This window comes from Carcharhinus amblyrhynchos, chromosome 6, assembly GCF_965287045.1.
Source record: "Carcharhinus amblyrhynchos chromosome 6, sCarAmb.v2.hapA, whole genome shotgun sequence".
Taxonomy (NCBI): Eukaryota; Metazoa; Chordata; class Chondrichthyes; order Carcharhiniformes; family Carcharhinidae; genus Carcharhinus; species Carcharhinus amblyrhynchos.
In genome coordinates, this window is record NC_137329.1 from 67,424,718 (window position 1) to 67,440,070 (window position 15,353).

General features: G+C 45.3%; 1 protein-coding gene across 6 annotated transcripts in view; it reads left to right on the forward strand.

Annotated features, from left to right (window-relative positions):
* The window catches only part of mical3a (microtubule associated monooxygenase, calponin and LIM domain containing 3a), a 422,657-nt gene that overhangs the window by 172,894 nt on the left and 234,410 nt on the right, over positions 1–15,353 (forward strand). For 2 of the 6 annotated variants that reach the window (XM_080190576.1, XM_080190578.1), the window contains one exon: positions 7,397–7,441. The exons of 3 other annotated variants lie outside the window; for them this stretch is intronic. In XM_080190576.1, the coding sequence (XP_080046702.1) occupies positions 7,397–7,441 (45 nt within the window). Of the gene's footprint in view, positions 1–4,622; positions 4,668–5,436; positions 5,482–7,396; positions 7,442–15,353 lie in introns of all 6 variants that reach the window. One more of the 6 variants, XM_080190575.1, reaches the window with a different exon arrangement.

Below are 15,353 nucleotides of genomic sequence, written 5' to 3' on the forward strand. Positions count from 1 at the left end.
GTCCACATTGACCCCAAGTACAGAGAGAGACCCCTGTCCACACTGACCCCACATACAGAGGGAGCACTGTCCCCACAGATGTGGTGTACACAACGTAGATATGTACTTCGGGATCTGTATTCCCAATTACAGCCAGTGCCGAGAACCATCCCAGGATTTTTGATGAATTGGTATTTGTGTTTATCTGTTTTTGGACAATTTTGTATCTCAGCAGCAAACCAGACTTCCAGTGAAACAAGTGAGTTAGTTGATCGTATCGAGAGAAAGTGACCCTTGTCCTTTGCATGGGGACTCCTGCGTGTCACTGTGACTCCTTTCACACTGACCCCGTGACCCCTGTCCACATTGACCCTGTGGCCCCGGTCCACACGGAGCCCGTGGCCCCGGTCACCCTGAACATGTGACACATTTCCTCATTGACCACATTTGCAGATTTTCACACACTATATTTCCTTTGAAACAAAGTACACTGTGATCCCTTTTCTGACCTTTAACCCGTTTGTAAATTGTCCACTGTCCACAGATTAACATGTGTTCAGAATCACGCCATTTGTTAAAGGAACAGAAATCTGTTACACACAATGTCAGGAATCTCAGGTGTCTGTTTTCCTGTAACGTAGTGTTTAGAATGATACCGTGATTCTCAAGGAGACCTTTCCGATTTACACACGTTGTAGAGAATGATCCTGTGTAGCATTGGGAGTAATTACCCAGTTACACACTGTAGAGAATAATGTCATGAAGCTCGGGGAGCCTTTTCCCAGTTACACATAGTAGAGAGCGATCCCATGATTTGTTGGTGGAATTGATGCTATCTTTTTATATTTTAGAAAATTTTAGGAACAGAGGCACAGAGCAGGAAGCCAGTGAAACAAGTGAGTTCGTCCTTGCTGAAGATAGAAAGTAAACTTCATCCCCACTGACCCCATGTACTGAGTGAACCCTGTCCACACGGGTGTGTATACACAATGTAGATATGTATTTCAGGATCTCTATTCCCAATTGCAGAGAATGATCCCAGGATTTGTGATGGATTTGTGTTTGTGTTTATCCGTTTTAGAACAGTTTAGTATCTCAGCTGCAAATCAGATTTCCAGTGAAACAACTGAGTTAGTCGATCACATCGAGAGAGAGTGACCCCTGTCCACACTGTCCCTGTGACCCCTGTCCACACTGTCCCTGTGACCCCTGTCCACACTGTCCCTGTGACTCTCGTCCACACAATGTAAAGTCCAAAGATGTGTGGGTTAGGTGGATTGGCTATGTTGTGCCTTAGTGTCGGGGACTCGATAGGGCAAATGCTTGGGATTATAGGGATAGGCCCTAGGTGGGATTGTAGTCGGTGAAGACTCAATGGGCCGAATGGCCTTCTACTGCACATAGGAATCCATAATTCTATGATTCACACTGACCCTGTGATTCCTGACCATACTAACTGTGTGTACAGTGTGACCCCTGTCCACACTGACCGCGTGACCCCTGTCCACACTGACCGCGTGACCCCTGTCCACACTGACCGCGTGACCCCTGTCCACACTGACCGCGTGACCCCTAAGAACATAAGAATTAGGAGCAGGAGTAGGCCATCTAGCCCTTCAAGCCTGCCCTGCCATTCAGTAAGGTCATGGCTGATCTGATAGCGGTTCAGTTCCACTTACCTGCTTGCTCCCCATAACCCTTAATTCCCTTATTGGTCAAAAATCTATCTATCTGTGACTTAAGCACATTTAACAAGGTAGCCTCCACCACTTCAATGGGCAGAGAATTCCAGAGATTCACTACCCTCTGGGAGAAGAAGTTCCTCCTCAACTCTGTTCTAAATTGACTCCCCCTTATTTTGAGGCTGTGCCCTCTAGTTCTTGTTTCCATTCTAAGTGGAAATAATCTCTCTGCTTCTACCCTGTCTAGACCCTTCATTATCTTATATGTCTCCACAAGATCTCTCCTCAGCCTTCTAAACTCCAATGAGTACAGGCCCAGTCTACTCAATCTCTCCTCATAAGCTAACCCCCTCATCTCCGGAATCAACCTGGTGAATCTTCTCTGCACCTCCTCCAAAGCTAACATATCCTTCCTTAAATAAGGGGACCAAAATTGCACACAGTACTCTAGGTATGGCCTCACCAGTACCTTGTACAATTGCAGCAAGACCTCCCTGCTTTTATATTCTATCCCCCTTGCGATAAAAGGCCAATATTCCATTTGCCTTCTTGATCACCTGCTGCACCTGCAAACTGAGTTTTTGTGATTCATGCACAAGGACTCCCAGGTCCCTCTGCACAGTAGCATGTTGTAATTTTTCACCATTTAAATAATAGTCCATTTTACTATTATTCCTTCCAAAGTGGATAACCTCACACTTGCCAACGTTATACTCCATCTGCCAGATCCTTGCCCACTCACTTAGCCTATCCAATTCTCTCTGCAGACTTTCTGTGTCCTCCATGCAATTTGCTTTCCCACTCATCTTTGTGTCATCCACAAACTTTGTTACCTTACACTCGGTCCTCTCCTCCAGATCGTTTATGTATATTGTAAACAGTTGAGGCCCCAGCACCAATCCCTGTGGCACACCACCAGTCACCGACTGCCAACTGGAAAAGTACCCATTTATTCTGACTCTCTGCTTTCTATTAGATAGCCAATCCTTAATCCACACTAATACTTTACTCCCAACTCCGAATGCCTTTATCTTATGCAGCAACCTTTTGTGAGGCACCTTACTGAATGCCTTCTGGAAATCTAAAAACACCACATCCACCAGTTCCCCTCTGTCAACCGCATTTGTTACATCTTTATGAAATTCCAGTAACTTCGTCAAATGACTTTCCCTTCATGAATCCATGCTGAGTCTGCTTGATTGAACCATTCTTTTCCAGGTGTCCTGCTATTTCTTCCTTAATGATAGATTCCAGCATTTTCCCAACTACTGATGTTAAGCTCACTGGCCTGTAGTTACGTGCCTTTTGTCTACCTCCCTTCTTAAACAGTGGCGTTACATTAGCTGTTTTCCAATCAGCTGGCACCTCCCCAGAATCCAGCGAATTTTGATAAATTAGAACTAACGCACCTGCTATTATTTGTGCCGTTTCTTTTAGTATCCTGGGATGCATTCCATCCAGACCCGGGGACTTGTCTACCTTTAGTCCCATTAGCCTATCCAGCACTATCTCTTTGGTAATAGTGATCATTTTAAGGTCCTCACCCCCTACAGTCCCATGACCGTCAATTATTGGTATGTTATTTGTGTCCTCCACTGTGAAGACTGACACAAAAAACTTGTTTAAACCCTCGGCCATTTCATCGTTTCCCATTATTAAATCCCCCTTCTCATCTTCGAAGGGTCCAACATTTATTTTAGCCACTCTTTTCTGTTTTATATATTTGTAAAAACTTTTACTATCAGTTTTTATATTTTGTGCTAGTTTACTTTCATAATCTATCTTTCTTTATTGCTTTCCTAATAGTTCTTTGTTGTTTTTTAAAGCTTTCCCAATCTTCCCCACTAACTTTGGCCACTTTGTATGCATTTGTTTTTAATTTGGTACTCTCCTTTATTTCCTTAGTTACCCACAGCTGGTTATCCCTTTTCTTACATTCCTTCTTTTTCACTGGAATATATTTTTGCTGAGTACTGAGAAAAATCTCCTTAAAAATCCACCACTGTTCCTCAGCTGTCCCACCAACTAGTCTGCGCTCCCAGTCTACATTAGCCGATTCCGCCCTCATCCGATGGTACTCCACCTTGTTCAAGCAGAGGACACTGGTTTGGGACCCTACTTTCTCACCCTCCATCTGTATTAGAAATTCAACCAGATTGTGATCACTCATTCCAAGAGGATCCCTCACAATGTCTGTCACATTGACCCTGTGATCCCTGTCCTCACAGGCACTGTGACCCCATCCTCACAGACCCTGTGACTCCTGTCCACACTTATCCTGTGACCCTGACTGACTGACTCTGTGACCTCGATCCACCCTGAACATGTGACACATTTCCACACTGACCACTTGTGCAGAATTTTCCTATTTCCCCCAAAGCAAAATACGCTGTGACCCATTACTGACCTTTAACCTGTTCGTAAATTGTCCATTGTCCTCAGATTAACACGTGTACAGAATCACGCCATTTGTTAAAGGAATCTGTTACACATCATGTCGGGAATCTCAGAGGGCCATTTTCCTGTAATGTTTGGAAAGATACCATGATTCTCAAGGAGACCTTTACACATTTACACATATTGTAGAGAATGATCCTGTATAGCTTGGGAAGTAGTTTCCCATTTACACAGTTTAAAGAATGAACCCGTAATGCTTGGGGAGCCTCTTCCCAGTTACACACAGTGTGGAGAGCGATCCCATGATTTGTTGGTGGAATTGATGCTGTCTTTTTACATTTTAGGAAATTTTAGGACGAGAGACTCAGAGCAGGAAGCCAGTGAAACAAGTGAGTTAGTTCTTGCTGACGATAGAAAGTAAACTTCACCCCCACTGACCCTGTGTACAGAGTGAGCCCTGTCCACACGGGTGTGGTATACACAATGTAGATACGTATTTTGGGATCTCTATTCCCAATTGTAGAGAACAGTCTAAGGGTTTGTGTTTGTGTTTAATTATTTTAGGACAATTTTGTATCTCAGCTGCAAACCAGACTTCCTGTGAAACAAGTAAGTTAGTTGATCGTACCGAGAGAGAGTGACCCCTGTCCACACTGATGCTGTGACTCTTATCCACTCAATGAAGGTCCGAAGATGTGTGGGTTAAATGGATTGGCCATGCTAAATTGCGCCTTAGCGTCCAGGCACGAGCTAAGGTAAATGCATGGGGTTCTCGGAATAGGGCCTGGGTAGCAGTGTAGTTGGTGCAGACTCAATGGGCCAAATGACCATCTTTTGCCCAATAGAAATCTAATTTTTTTTTGATTCACATTGAACCTGTGACCCCTGACCATACTGACTGTGTGTACAGAGTGACCCCGTCCACACTGGCCCTGTGAGCCCGGTCCACCCTAAACTTGTGACACATTTCCTTGCTGACCACATTTGCAGATTTTCAATCACTATTTTTCCCCTGAAGCAAAGTACACTGTGAACCATTTCTGACCTTTAGCCCATTTGCAAATTGTCCACAGATTAACATGTGCAGAGTCACACCATTTGTTAAAGGAACAGAAATCTGTTACACACAATGTCAGGAATCTCAGGTGTTTGTTTTCCTGTAACGTAGTGTTTAGAATGAGACCGTGATTCTCAAGGAGACCTTTCCAATTTACACACATTGTAGAGAATGATCCTGTGTAGCATTGGGAGTAATTACTCAGTTACACACTGTAGAGAATAATGTCATGAAGCTCGGGGAGCCTTTTCCCAGTTACACATAGTAGAGAGCGATCCCATGATTTGTTGGTGGAATTGATGCTGTCTTTTTATATTTTAGAAAATTTTAGGACGAGAAGCACAGAGCAGGAAGCCAGTGAAACAAGTGAGTTAGCCCTGCTGATGATAGAAAGTAAACTTCACCCCACTGACCCCGTGTGCAGAGTGACCCCTGACCCCACTGATCCCTGTACACACAGGTGTGGCATACCCAATGTAAATAAGCATTTTGGGATAAGAACATAAGAAATAGGAGCAGGAGTAGGCCATCTAGCCCCTCGAGCCTGCTCAGCCATTCAATAAGATCGTGGCTGATCTGATAGTGGGTTCAGTTCCACTTACCTGCCCGCTCCCCATAACCTTTATTTGTTAAAAATCTATTTATCTGTGACTGAAACACATTGAACGAGACAGCCTCCACTGCTTCATTGGGCAGAGAGTTCCAAAGATTCACTACCCTGTGGGATCTCTATTCCAGTTGCAGAGAACGATCCCAGGATTTTTGATGGATTTGTATTTGTGTTTACCTATTTTTGGACAATTATGTATCTCAACTACAAACCAGACTTCCAAAGAAACAACTAAGTTAGCCGATCGTATCGAGAGAGAGTGACCCCTGTCTATACTGAGCCTGTGACCTCTGTCCAAACTGATTTGTACAGTGTGACCCCTGTCCATGCTGACTCCATTTAGATTGGCCCCTGTCTATACAGAGCACGGGACTCCTGTCCACACTGACCCCGGGATCAACGTCTGCGCTGACCCTGGGACCCCCATCTGCACTGACCGTGGGACCCCCCCCCACCTCCATCCACACTGATCCTGTAACTCCTGTCCACGCTGTCCCAATATATAGAGTGACCCCAGTCTGCGCTGACGCCGGATTGACTGACTCTTTGTTCAAGCTGTCCGTGACCCCTGTTGACACTGACCCAGTGGCCTCTTGTACACACTCTCCCTGGATAGATTGACTCTTGTCCACACTGACTCCATGTGCAGTATGTGCCCTGTCCACGTTGACTCCATTTATAGAGTGTTGCCTGTCCACATTGACCCTGTGTCCCCTGTTTACACTGACCCTGGGAGCCCTGTGTCCACGCTGACCCTGGGACACATTTCCGCATTGGCCACGTGTGCAGATTTTTCCTGATGTTTTTATTCTGAAGTAAAGTAAACGATGACACGTTCAGACCTTTAACCTGTTTATAAATTGAGGGGAGTTGAGGGGGTTGAGCTATGAGGAGACGCTGAATAAACTAGGCTTGTACTCGTTAGAGTTTAGAAGAATGAGGGGAGATCTCATTGAGACGTATAAGATGATGAATGGGATGGATAGGATAGAGGTGGAAAGACTCTTCCCGCTCAAAAAAGACAGTAGGACTAGGGGGCACAGCCTCAAGATAAAGGGGGGGCGGTTCAGAACGGAGTTGAGGAGGAACTTCTTCACTCAAAGGGTGGTGAATCTCTGGAATTCTCTGCCCGTTGAAGTGGTGGAGGCTGCCTCGCTAAATATTTTTAAGAAGCGGGTTGATGGGTTTTTGATAAGAGAGGGGATTAAGGGTTATGGGGAGAGGGCGGGAAAGTGGAACTGAGCCACGACAGATCAGCCATGATCTTATTGAATGGCGGGGCAGGCTCGAAGGGCCAGATGGCCTACTCCTGCTCCTATTTCTTATGTTCTTATGTTCTTATAAATTAACCACTGTCCACAGATTAACATGTGTACAGAATCACACCATTTGCTAAAGGAACAGAGATGTGTTACACACCATATCGGGAATCTCAGGGGTCTGTTTTCCTGTAACGTAGTGTTTAGAATGATACTGGGTTTCTGAAGGAGACCTATCCAATTTACACACAGTGTAGAGCATGATCCTGTGTAGCATGGGGAATAATTTCCCAGTTACACAGTGTAGAGAACGATCTCATGAAGCTCAGGGAGTCATTTACGAGTTACAGACAGTGTAAAGAACAATCCCAGGATTTGTTGGTGGATTTGATGCTGTCTTTTTATATTTTAGGAAATTTTAAGACGAGAGACACAGAGCAGGAAGCCAGAGAAACAAGTGAGTTGAAAACAACATCAGTCCCACTGACCCCATATACAGAGTGACCCCTGTCTGCACTGAGCCCACGTATGGAGTGACCCTGTCTACACTGACCCCATGTACAAAATGGGCCCTGTCCACACTGACCTCGTGTACAGAGTGACCCCCGTTCACACTGATCCTGTGTACAGTGACCTCTGTCCACACTGACCCCATGTACAGAGTGAGCCCTGTCCACATGTTTGTGGTGTACACAATTTAGATACGTATTTCGGGATCTCTATCCCCAGTTGCAGACAGTACAGATAACGATTCCAGGAATTTTGATGGATTTGGATTTGTGTATCTATTTTAGGACAATTTTGAATCTCAGTTGCAAACCAGACTTCCAGTGAAACAAGTGAGTTAGTCGTCATAAAAGTCTTTGAAGGTGGCAGTACAAGTGGAGAAGGCTGTGAAAAAAGCTTATGGTATGTTAGCCTTTATAGGAAGGGGTACAGAGTATAAGGGCTGGAGTCTAATGTTGCAGTTATACAGAACGTTGGTTAGGCCGCATTTGGAGTACTGCGTCCAGTTCTGGTCGCCTTACTACCGGAAAGACATGGAGACCCTGGAGAGAGTGCAGAGGAGGTTTACCAGGATGTTGCCTGGTATGGAAGGACTGGGTTATGAGGAAAGATTGAGCAAATTGGGGCTGTTTTCCCTTGAAAGACAGCGACTGAGGGGAGATCTAATAGAGGTTTATAAGATTATGAAGGGTATAGATAGAGTAAATAGTGGTAAGCTTTTTCCTAGGTTGGAAATGCATAGTACAAGGGGCCACGGGCTTAGGGTGAGGGGGGCAAGGTATAACACGGATGTTAGAGGGAGGTTTTTCACACAGAGGGTAGTGGGGGTATGGAATGCCCTGCCAAGCAAGGTGGTGGAGGCAGGTACGTTGAAGTTGTTTAAGAGTTACTTGTACAGGCACATGTGTGGGTTGGAGATGGAGGGATATAGGAGACTGTTTTAAATAAGGTTCAGTAGCCTTGGGACGTCCCTGGTAATGTATAAGGATGTGGAATGATACTAATGTTTTTCTCTTTTAATTCACAGGTTTTAAGTCAGTCCGCCTTGTTGTCCAACGAGGGGCATACACGTGATGGGTCGTACAAGGGCTGCTCTTGGATGTTCGAGAATAGCCTAGTACTTCATGTCGTTAGTGTACGCTTAAACTGGACCAGATGCTGGACAACACGACAGCTCAGTGACTATCACTGTTTGCTGTGCAGACACATGGATTTGGGCCAGTGTCTGTGGGAGTTTGCGCATCCTCCCCATGCTTGCGTGGGTTTTCTCTGGGTGCTCCAGTTTCCTCCCAAAGATGTGCTATTAGGCTGATTGGAGGTTTTCCCTCAATGTGGAATGCCATAAGCATAGGTAAAGGTCATGGGTGGAGGGGGGACTGGTAATGTTAAAATGGCAGCGCGGGCTCGTTGGGCTGAAGGGCCTGTTTCCCGGGCTGTTTTTGTTCTTTGTTCATATTGAGACAGAATACCCATGTCCACACTGGCCCTATGACCTGTGGCCACACTGACCCCATGTATGTTGTGACCCCTATCCAGACAGATTGCGTGTGCAGAGTGCTGTCTTCCACACTCAACCAGTGTACGGAGCGCACTGTCCGCCCTGAGGCCGGGCGCGGAGTGCACCGTCCGCCCTGACCCATGTACGGCCCTAACTATGTTAATGTTTATGGGTTTTGAACAGAAGATACAAGATGTGGTTTTCTCACGCAGATTCAAAATGACATCAACCAATTTATGGTAGATGTTGCCTGTACTGAGTAGAAAATGACTCTACGGCAGCACCCTGTAAAGAATCCCGATTACATCACCATCACACGATATGACTGGCTCTTAACAACCACTTAAAGATATAACATCACTTGCACTTTGCTTCTGTGGTGGTGACAACAAATTACTTTGATACTATACATGGGATTACTAATAGTTAGATACAGCACTATGCACCATTACTCGTTATATACAATGAATGTAAAAGTTGCTAGGAGGGGATCTATTCCTCTTTGGTTGTGTAGCACAGCTGTGATTGAACCGAGAAGTATGATTTGGAACCTCAGTTGACACTTCTTCATTCTGTATCATTCGTGTTTGGTATAGTAGCAAAGTCACAATCTTCAAACAACTCACATTCAATTAAGTCTTCCATCGTAGTAGTCACAACAAAATAAAGAAATGGTGCATAGAGTGGGTCTCTTTTGAGAAGCAGTTGATTGGAGTGCAGGACAGGCATGTGCCTCTGAAAAGCAAGGACTGTAGATGACCAGGGAAACTGAGTCTGGTCAAAAACAAAAAGGATGCATTCATGAAGTCTAGGCAATTGAAAAGAGATGAAGCATTTGAACAATACAGGGAAAGTAGAAAGAGCTCAAACAAGGAGTTAGAAGGACAGAATCGTTTCACAAAATGTCCTTGGCAGACAGGGTTAAGAAGAATTCCTCGGCATTTTATACATATACCAAGAACGAGAGGATGGCTAGAGAAAGAGTTGGTCCACTTAAACACAAATGAGGGAAATTATGTGTAGAACCAAAGGAAGTGGGTGAGAGCCTTAATGAGTACTTTACATCAGTATTCACAAAGGAGAAGGACATGTCGATGTCTCGGGGGGGCGGGGGGGGGGGGGGTGCGGTGGGACCCTTTAGGGTGATTCATCATTGCAAGTGAGGAAGTGTTAAGTAATTAAAAAGCATTAATGTAGACATAGTCCCAGATTACTGAGAGAGGTAAGAGATGAAATTTTTGGGCCTCTAACAAAAATCTTTTGTTTCCTCACTGGCCACTGTTGAGGTCCTAGAAGATTGGTGGATAGTCAATGTTATCCTGTTATTTAAGAAGAGTAGCAAGAATATGCAGGTAATTATAGGCCAGTGAGTTTGACATGAATGATAGTGAAATTGTTGGAGAAGATTCTTGGAGATAGGATCAAGACACATTTGGAACTGAATGGTCTTGTTAGCGACAGATAGCATGGTTTTGTATCTGGGAGGTCATGGTGCACTAATTTAATTGCGTTTTTTTTTGAAGAGGTGACAGAAATAATTGAGGAGGAAAGGGCTGTGGATGTTGTCTACGTGGACTTTAGTAAAGCATTTGACAAGGTCCCTCATGGCAGGCTGGTGCAAAAGGTTAAATCTCACTGGATCGGGGGTGAATTAACTAGGTGGATTCAGCACTGGTTTGGCCATTGAAGACAGAGGCTGATGGTGGAAGGGTGTTTTCCTAAATGGAGGTCTGTAACTAGTGGTGTTCAGCAGGGATCAGTGCTGGGACCTCTGTTGTTTGTAATATAGATAAATGGCTTGGAAGAAAACATAGCTGGCCAGGGAGGAAATGGCCGGGTAAGGGAGCCATGGTTCACAAACAAGGTTGAATGTCTTGTCAAGTGGAAAAAGGAAGCAAATGTAAGGATGAGAAAACAAGGTTCAGTTGGGTTGCTTGAGGGTTACAAGATAGCAAGGAATGAGCTTTAAAAAAAAACGGCTTAGAAGAGCTAGGAGGAGGCATGAGAAGTCCCTGGTGGGTCGGATAAAGGAAAACCCCAAGGCTTTTTACTGTTATGTGAGAAATAAAAGAGTGACCAGGGTGAGGTTAGGGCCAGTCAAGGACAGTAGTGGGAACTTATGCATGGAGTCAGAAGAGATAGGAGAGGCGATGAATGAGTATTTTTCTTCAGTGTTTACCAAGGAGAGGGGCCATGTTTTTGAGGATGACAGTGTGATACAGGCTGATAGGATGGAGGAGGTAAATGTTCTGAGGGAAGATATATTAGCAATTTTGAAAACCTGAAGGTCAATAAGTCTCCTGGGCCAGATAGGATCACAGAAACCCTACAGTGCAGAAAGAGGCCATTCAGCCCATCGAGTCTGCACCGGCCACAATCCCATCCAGGCCCTACCCCATATCCTTACATACTTACCCGCTAATCCCTCTAACCTACGCATCTCAGGACACTAAGGGCAATTTTTAGCATGGCCAATCAACCTCGCACGCACATCTTTGGACTGTGGGAGGAAACTGGAGCACCCGGAGAGAACCCACGCAGACACGAGGAGAATTGCAAACTCCACACAGTGACCCAAGCCAGGAATCAAACCTGGGTCCCTGGAGCTGTGAAGCAGCAGTGCTAACCACTGTGTCACCATGCCGCCCATGGTATATCCTAGGATTCTTTGGGAGGCAAGGGATGAGATTGCAGAGCCTTTGGCTTTGATTTTTGGGTCCTCACTGTCCATGGGGATAGTGCTAGAGGACTGGAGAGTGGCGAATGTTGTTCCTCTGTTCAAGAAAGGAAATAGGAATGACCCTGGTAATTATAGGCCAGTTAGTCTTACTTCAGTAGTCAGTAAGTTAATGGAAAAGGTCCTGCGGGATAGGATTTATGACCATTTAGAAGATGCAGCTCAATCCGGGATAGTCAGCTCGGATTCATGAAGGGTAAGCCTTGCCTCACAAATTTGATTGAATTCTTTGAGGAGGTAACTAAGTGTATAGATGCAGGTAGAGCAGTTGATGGTTGTATACATGGATTTTAGTAAGATCCCATGGTAGGATCCTGAAGAAAGTAAGGAGGTGTGGGATAGAAGGAAATCTGGCAGATTGGATAAGTAATTGGCTATCTCATAGAAGACAGAGGGTGGTGGTGGATGGAAAGTTTTCAGACTGGAGACCAGCTACCAGCGGCGTACCACAGGAATCAGTGCTGAGTCCTCTGCTATTTGTGATTTTTATCAATGACTTGGAGGAGGGGGCTGTAGGATGGGTCAGTAAATTTGCTGATGACACCAAGATTGGTGGAGTAGTGGATGAGGTGGAGGGCTGTTGTAGGCTGCAAAGAGACATTGATAGGATGCAGAGCTGAGCCGAAAAGTGGCAGATGGAGTTTAACTCTGATAAGCACGAGGTGATTGATTTTGGTAGGGCAAACTTGAATGCAGATTATGGGGTCAATGGCAGTGTTCTGAGGAATGTAGAGGAACAGAGAGATCTTAGGGTTCATATCCACAGGCCTCTGAAGTTTGCCACTCAAGTGGATAGAGCCGTGAAGAAGGCTAATATTGTGTTAGCATTTATTAACGGGGGTTTGCGTTTAAGAGCTGTGGGGTTATGCTGCAACTGTACAGGATGACATTTGGAATATTGTGTGCAGTTCTGGTCATCTGATTATAAGAAGGATGTGGAAGCACTGGAGAGAGTGCAGAGGAGATTTACCAGGATGCTGACTGGTTTGGAGGGTAGAGCAGAGGAGGATGAGAGGCAACTTATATATAAGGTTTATAAGATGATGAGGGGGATAGATAGAATGGACATTCAGAGACTATTTCTTCAGGTGGATGTTGCTGTTACTAGGGGGCATAACTATAAGGTTCTTGGTGGGAGATATAGGAGGAATGTCTGAGGTAGGTTCTTTACTCAGAGTGGTTGGGGTGTGGAATGAACTGCCTGCTGTGATAGTGGAGTCAGACATTTTAGGAACTTCCAAGCGGTTATTGGATAGGCACATGGAACACACCAGAATGATAGGGAGAGGGATAGCTCGATCTTGGTTTTGGACAAAGCTTGGCACAACATTGAGGGCTGAAGGGCCTGTACTGTGCTGTACCGTTCTATGTCTATGTCTACAAGCAAGTTTGCAGATGAAAGTAAGATTTGCAGAGTTGTAGATAGTGATGAAGATTGTCAGAGAATATAGCAAGCTACAGATAGGCTGGAACATTGGGTGGAGAAATGGCAATGGAATTTAATCCAGACAAATGCAAGGTGATGCATTTTGGTAGATCCACTTTAGTTGGGAACTAAAAAACAAATGGCAGAACTATCAGGAGCATAGACACACAGATTTGGGCATGCAGGTCCACAGATCCTTTGAAGTACATCCCAGATGGAAAAGGTGGAAAGATTGCTTGCCTTCATCGGATGTGGCATCAATTATAAAAGTTGGCAAATTATGTTACAGTTATATAAAATGTTGGTTAGGCCACATTTGGAATACTGGTCACCACACTACGAGAAGGATATGGAGGCTTTGGAGAGAGTACAGAAGAGGTTTACCAGGATGTTATCTGATACGGAGGGTATTAATTATGAGGAGACATTTAATAAGTTGGTATTGTTCTTCCTGGAAAGCCCAAGGCTGAGGGGCGACCTGACAGAAGTTTATAAAAATTATGTAGGGAATAGATAGGGTGAACGGTGGGAAGCTTATTCCCAGAGCAGAAATGACAATTACTAGGGGGCACAAGTTCAAGAGGGGAAAGGTTTAGTGGAGATGTGCGGGCTAAGTTTTTTACACAGAGGGTGGTGGGATCTGGAATGCACAGCCAGGTGAGGTGGTTGAGGCAGGTACATTAGCGACATTTAGACGCACGAACAGATGGGGAATAGAAGGATATGAGCAGTTGGTCTCGATAGGACAACATGATTGGCATAGGCTTGGAGGGCTGTAGGACCTGTTCCTGTGCTATACTGCTTTTTGTTCCTTGTTCTAGAAGCAGGAGAAAGCCATTTGACTTTTCGAGCCTGTTTTGCCTTTCATTTTGATCATAGCTGATCATCAAATTTGCTAGCCTGATCATGCCTGCCTCCACCCCCTGGTTATGACTTGATCCTTTAGCCCCAAGAGCTATACCTAATTTCTTCTTGAAATTATACAACATAAGAACATAAGAAATAGGAGCAGGAGTAGGCCATCTAGCCCTTCGAGCCTGCCCCGCCATTCAATAAGATCATGGCTGATCTGTCGTGGCTCAGTTCCATATTCCCGCCCTCTCCCCATAACCCTTAATCCCCTTGCCTATCAAAAACCCATCAACCCACGTCTTAAAAATATTTAGTGAGGCAGCCTCCACCACCTCAATGGGCAGAGAATTCCAGAGATTCACCACCCTTTGAGTGAAGAAGTTCCTCTTCAACTTCGTTCTAAACCGCCCCCCCTTTATCTTGAGGCTGTGCCCCCTAGTCCTACTGTCCTTTCTGAGCGGGAAGAGTCTCTCCACCTCTATCCTATCCATCCCATTCATCATCTTATATGTTTCAATGAGATCTCCCCTCATTCTTCTAAACTCTAATGAGTACTAGCCTAGTTTATTCAGCCTCTCCTCATAGCTCAACCCCCTCAACTCCGGCATCAGCCTAGTAAACCTCCTCTGCACTCCCTCCAAGGCCAAAATATCCTTGCATAAGTACGGCGACCAAAACTGCACATAGTACCCCAGCTGCGGCCTCACCAGTGCCCTATACAGCTGCAGCAAGACCTCCCTACTTTTATATTCAATCCCCCTCATTTTGGCCACAACTACTTCATAGAACATAGAACATTACAGCGCAGAACAGGCCCTTTGGCCCACGATGTTGCGCCGACCAGTTAAAAAAAAACAATGACCCTCTAACCTAAACCAATCCCTTTTCGTCCATAAACCTATCCACGGATCTCTTAAACACTCCCAAACTAGGCGCATTTACAACCGCAGCAGGCAGGGCATTCCAATCCCTCACCACCCTCTGGGTAAAGAACCTACCCCTGACATCCGTCCTATAACTACCCCCCCTTAATTTGAAGCCATGCCCCCTCGTGCTAGCTTTCTCCATCCGAGGGAAAAGGCTATCACTATCCACCCTATCTAAACCTCTAATCATCTTATATGTTTCAATAAGATCCCCTCTTAGCCGCCTTCTTTCCAGCGAAAACAACCCCAAATCCCTCAGTCTCTCCTCGTAGGACCTCCCCTCCATACCAGGCAACATCCTGGTAAACCTCCTCTGCACCCTCTCCAAAGCCTCCACATCCTTCCTGTAATGTGGGGACCAGAACTGCACACAGTACTCCAAGTGCGGCCGCACCAGAGTTGTGTACAGTTGCAACATGACGC